Genomic DNA, 5,967 nt, shown 5'->3' with positions numbered 1-5,967 from the left:
GGACTGGGAGGGACTGGGATGGACTGGGAGGGACTGGGAGGGACTGGGAGGGACTGGGATGGACTGGGAGGGACTGGGATGGACTGGGATGGACTGGGAGGGACTGGGAGGGACTGGGATGGACTGGGGGGAACTGGGATTGGACTGGGAGGGACTGGGAGGACTGGGATGGAACTGGGAGGGACTGGGGTCACTTTAAGGAGCGCGGGAAAGCCGCCGCGGGGCATGACGGGAGTTGTAGTCCAGGGAGCAACATGGCTCTGTGGGGCGCGGGGCACGATGGGAGTTGTAGTCCCGGGCGTGGCTGCTTGGCGCCCCCTCTCGGTCGCCAGAGGTCACCCTCCATTCAGGGCACTGGTTTGGACTGGGATGGACTGGGAGGGCACTGGAATGGACTGGGAGGCACGTAGATCACACTGGGATGAACTGGGACCACACTGGGATGAACTGGGAGGGTACTGGGATGAACTGGGAGGGTACTGGGAGGGTACTGGGATGAACTGGGAGGGTACTGGGAGGGTACTGGGATGAACTGGGATGCACTGGGAGGGTACTGGGAGGGTACTGGGAGGGAACTGGGAGGTACTGGGATGAACTGGGAGGTACTGGGATGAACTGGGAGGGTACTGGGAGGGTACTGGGATGAACTGGGAGGGTACTGGGATGGACTTGGAGGGTACTGGGATGGACTGGGATGCACTGGGAGGGTACTGGGATGAACTTGGAGGGTACTGGGAGGGTACTGGGGTGAACTGGGATGCACTGGGAGGGTACTGGGAGGTACTGGGATGAACTGGGGAGAAACTGGGAGCACTGGGCTGTACTGGGAAGGGCGCTTAGAGACACTGGGATGAACTGGGCTGAACTGGGCGTAACTGGGAGGAACCGGGAAGGGCACTGGGCTGAACTGGGCTAAACTGGAAAGGGCACTTTGGGGCAGTGGGAGGAACTGGGATGAACTGGGAGGGACTGGGAGGCCCTGGCAGGTGAACTGGGAGTGCACTGGGTTGAACTGGGATGAACTGGGATGGGCACTTAGGGGCCCTGGGGGGAACTGGGATTGAACTGGGAGGGACTGGGATTGGACTGGGCTGAACTGGGAGGGACTGGGATGAACTGGGAGGGACTGGAAAAGCCACTCAAGAGCACTGGGCTGAACTGGGATGGGCACTGGGAGGGACTGGGAGGAACTGGGAGGAACTGGAGGGGGAACTGGGCTGAACTGGGAGGGACTGGAATTAACTGGGAGGGACTGGGAAAGGCACTGGTCTGAACTGGGAGTCACTGGGAGGCCCTGGAGGGGGAACTGGGAGGGACTGGGATGAACTGGGAAAGGCTCTTAGGGGCACTGGGATGAACTGGGAGGAACTGGAAGGGGGAACTGGGCTGAACTGGGAGGAACTGGGGTGAACTGGGAGGCTCTGGAAGGGCAAACGGGGCTGAACTGGGATGAACTGGGAGGGACTGGAAGGGGGAACTGGGATTGGACTGGGCTGAACTGGGAAGGGCTCTTAGGGGTACTGGGCTGAACTGGGAGGAACTGGGGTGAACTGGGAGGCCCTGGAAGGGGGAACTGGGCTGAACTGGGAGGAACTGGGAGGAACTGGAAAAGCCACTCAAGAGCACTGGGCTGAACTGGGATGGGCACTGGGAGGGACTGGGGTGAACTGGGATGAACTGGGAGGGACTGGGAGGCCCTGGAGGGGGAACTGGGATGAACTGGGAGGCACTGGGGTGAACTGGGAGGGACTGGGCTGAACTGGGATGAACTGGGAAGCACTGGAGGGGAAACTGGGAGGGACTGGGCTGAACTGGGAGTCACTGGGCTGAACTGGGAGGGACTGGAATTAACTGGGAGGGACTGGGCTGGGCACTGGGCTGAACTGGTTTGAACTGGTCCGAACTGGGATTTAAAGGCCGCGGCTCCTTCCTCCCCCTCCTCCTCCTCCCGATGGAGCGGCTGCTGCCGCTGCTGCTGCTGGCCACTGGTTTGTACTGGTTTATACTGGTTTGGACTGGTTTGGGCTGGGGGGCACCCGGAGGGGGCTGCTGGCCACTGGTTTGTACTGGTTTATACTGGTTTGTACTGGTTTGGGCTGGGGGAGACCCGGAGGGGGCTGCTGGCCACTGGTTTGTACTGGTTTATACTGGTTTGTACTGGTTTGGGCTGGGGGGCACTGGGGCTGCTGCCGCTGCTGCTGCTGGCCACTGGTTTGTACTGGTTTATACTGGTTTGGACTGGTTTGGGCTGGGGGGGACCCGGAGGGGGCTGCTGGCCACTGGTTTGTACTGGTTTATACTGGTTTATACTGGTTTGTAGTGGTTTATACTGGTTTGGCCTGGGGGGCACTGGGAGCAAACTGGGGGGGCACTGGTTTGTACTGGTTTATACTGGTTTGGGCTGGTTTGGACTGGGAGTGAACAAGGAACAAACTGGGGGGGCACTGGGAGCTGCTGGTTCGCACTGGGACTGGTTTGTACTGGTTTGTACTGGTTTGGGCTGGGGGACACGGGTTTGGACTGGTGTGTACTGGTTTGTACTGGTTTCTACTACTGGTTTATACTGGGGAGCACTGGTTTGTACTGGTTTGCACTGGGGGGCACTGGGAGCTGCTGGTTTGGACTGGGAGGGACTGGGGGGCACTGGGAGCACTGGGATGAACTGGGAGCACTGGGAGTGAACTGGGAGTGAACTGGGAATGAACTGGGAGCACTGGGAATGAACTGGGAGAGCACTGGGAATGAACTGGGAGCACTGGGATGAACTGGGAGTGAACTGGGATGAACTGGGAGCACTGGGAGTGAACTGGGAGCACTGGGAGTGAACCGGGAATGAACTGGGAGCACTGGGAGTGAACTGGGAGTGAACTGGGAGCACTGGGAGGACACTGGGCCATACTGGGATGGAGCCAGAGGTGAACTGGGGACACTGGGAGGGAACTGGGAGGAACTGGGAGGGACTGGGAGGGAACTGGGATGGACTGGTTTGAACTGGGATGGACTGGGAGGAACTGGGAGGGACTGGGAGGGACTGGGGGGGACTGGGATGGACTGGGAGGGAACTGGGAGAAACTGGGAGACCACCAGTCCAAACTGGTCCATACTGGTTTCTACTGGTCCAGACTGGTTTCTATTGCTTTTAACTGGTCCATACTGGTTCTAACTGGTCTGTACTACTTCTAACTGGTCTGTACTGGTTCTAACTGGTTCTAACTGGTTCTAACTGGTCTGTACTGGTCCGCAGAGGCCGCGGGGCCGGACGAGAACTGGGGAGACACTTTGGGGGTACTGGGATGAACTGGGAAACCACCAGTGCAAACTGGTCCGTACTGGTTCTAACTGGTCCCTACTGGTCCATACTGGTTCTAACTGGTCTGTACTGGTTCTAACTGGTTCTAACTGGTCCCTACTGGACAACAGCAGCTGTGGGGGTGGACAAGAACTGGGGAGACACTTTGGGGGTACTGGGATGAACTGGTCCAAACGGGTTTCTACTGGTTTTAATGGGTTTCTACTGGTTCTAGCTGGTCCAGACTGGTTCTAACTGGTCTGTGCTGGTTCTAACTGGTCCGTACTGGTTCTAACTGGTCTGTACTGGTTCTAACTGGTCCGTACTGGTTCATACTGGTCCGTACTGGTTCCAACTGGTCCGTACTGGTTCTAACTGGTTCATACTGGTCCATGCTGATTCTAACTGGTCTGTGCTGGTTCTAACTGGTTCTAACTGGTCCATACTGGTTCTAACTGCTCCCTACTGGTTCTAACTGGTCCGTAGTGGTCCATACTGGTTCTAACTGGTCCGTAGTGGTCCATACTGGTTCTAACTGGTCCGTACTGGTTCTAACTGGTTCTAACTGGTTCTAACTGGTCCGTACTGGTTCTAACTGGTTCTAACTGGCTCTAACTGGTCCGTACTGGTCCATACTGGTTCTAACTGGTTCTAACTGGTCCGTACTGGTCTGTACTCATTCTAACTGGTCCATACTGGTTCTAACTGGTCCGTACTGGTCCGTACTGGCTCTAACTGGTTCTCACTGGTCGGCAGCGGCCGCGGGCGCGGACGAGAACCGCATCGTGGGCGGGGAGCGCTGCGAGCGCCGGCGCCACCCGTACCAGGCGCTGCTGCTGCAGCCGGGCGGCGCCATCCACTGCGGGGGCGTGCTGGTGGGGCGGAGCTGGGTGCTGAGCGCCGCCCACTGCCGCACCGACAGGTGAGCACACCTGGGCACACGTGGGCACACCTGGGCACTCACCTGGGCACACAAATGGGCACACCTGAGGGGAATAAAACACACCTGGGCACACCTGGGCACTCACCTGGGTACAGCTGGGTACGGCTGGGTACGGCTGGGCACACACCTGGGTACACCTGGGCACATGTGGGATACACCTGAGGGGGATGGAAACACACGCAGGCACACCTGGGTGGGGGGGATAAAAACACACCTGGGCACACCAAGCCTCACCTGTCCCTCACCTGTCCCTCACCTGTCCCATTACAAACACGCCTTTACCTGTTCCAGGTGAGCTCACCTGCGCTCACCTGTGCCCCCTTTACCTGTGCAGCCCCCTGCGGGTCCTGCTGGGCGGGCACAGCCTGATGGGACCTCACCTGTCCCTCACCTGCCCCTCACCTGTCCCATTATAATCACCCATTTACCTGTCCCAGGTGAGCTCACCTGAGCTCACCTGAGCTCACCTGTGCTCACCGGTCCATCCACAGCCCCCTGTGCCAGCACAGCCCTCACCTGTCCCATTATAATCACCCAATTTACCTGTCCCAGGTGAGCTCACCTGAGCTCACCTGTGCTCACCTGAGCTCACCTGTGCTCACCGGTCCATCCACAGCCCCCTGTGCCAGCACAGCCCTCACCTGCCCTATTACAATCTCCAATTTACCTGTCCCAGGTGCATTTACCTGCCCCAGGTGTATTTACCTGCCCCAGGTGAGCTCACCTGTGCTCACCTGAGCTCACCTGTGCCCCCTTTACCTGTGCAGCCCCCTGCGGGTCCTGCTGGGCGGGCACAGCCTGGTGGGACCTCACCTGCCCCTCACCTGTCCCTCACCTGCCCCTCACCTGCCCCTCACCTGTCCCATTATAATCACCCATTTACCTGTCCCAGGTGAGCTCACCTGAGCTCACCTGCGCTCACCTGTGCCCCCTTTACCTGTGCAGCCCCCTGCGGGTCCTGCTGGGCGGGCACAACCTGAAGGAGCGCGACGGGGCGGAGCAGTGCCTCACCTGGGCGCGCGCCTTCGTGCACCCGCGCTACCTGCCCGGCCGCCATGACAGTGACGTCATGCTGCTGCGCCTCAGCAGCCCCGCCCACCTGAGCGCGCGGGTGCAGCCCGTGGCGCTGCCCCGCAGGTGTCCCCAGGTGGGGGACAGGTGCGTGGTGTCCGGCTGGGGCAGCACGCGCAGCCCGCAAGGTGAGACACACCTGGCGGCAGGTGAGGGGGCGGGACACACCTGGGGGTCAGGGACACACCTGGGGGCAGGTGAGGGGCGGGGACACACCTGGGGGCAGGTGAGGGGGTGAAGGGCACAGGACACCTGGAGGGGTCAGAAGAGGGGAACAGGTGAGATGGGAGGGGACAGGTGTGGGACAGGTAAGGTCTGGAGGGGTCAGAAAAGCAGGACAGGTGAGGAACAGGTGAGGTCTGGGGGTGGACAGGTGAGGGACAAATGAAGAACACGGGAGGGGGGCGGGTAACACCTGTCCCACACCTCTCCTCACCTGTCCTCACCTGTCCCACCTGTCCCTCACCTGTCCCACCCATCCCCACCTGTCCCACCTGTCCCTCACCTGTCCAATCCATCCCCACCTGTCCCACCTGTCCCTCACCTGTCCCACCTGTCCCTCACCTGTCCCTCACCTGTCCCATCCATCCCCACCTGTCCCACCTGTCCCACCTGTCCCACCTGTCCCTCACCTGTCCCACCTGTCCCTCACCTGTCCCACCTG

General features: G+C 60.1%; 1 protein-coding gene across 1 annotated transcript in view; it reads left to right on the top strand.

Annotated features, from left to right (window-relative positions):
* Nucleotides 1–1,815: 1,815 nt before the first annotated feature.
* The window catches only part of LOC120510404 (kallikrein-6-like), a gene marked incomplete at its 3' end in the record, with an annotated part of 5,049 nt that continues 897 nt past the window's right edge, over nt 1,816–5,967 (top strand). Inside the window, exons 1-3 of the mRNA XM_039726204.1 lie at nt 1,816–1,988; nt 4,046–4,211; nt 5,178–5,431. Of these exons, the coding sequence (XP_039582138.1) occupies nt 1,952–1,988; nt 4,046–4,211; nt 5,178–5,431 (457 nt within the window). The remainder of the gene's footprint in view (nt 1,989–4,045; nt 4,212–5,177; nt 5,432–5,967) is intronic.

The sequence above is a fragment of the Passer montanus genome, unplaced genomic scaffold (genome assembly GCF_014805655.1).
Source record: "Passer montanus isolate IOZ18808 unplaced genomic scaffold, ASM1480565v1 scaffold576, whole genome shotgun sequence".
Classification (NCBI taxonomy): domain Eukaryota; kingdom Metazoa; phylum Chordata; class Aves; order Passeriformes; family Passeridae; genus Passer; species Passer montanus.
The sequence above is the reverse complement of the archived record's forward strand: the minus strand, read 5'-3'. Positions and strand labels throughout refer to the sequence as shown.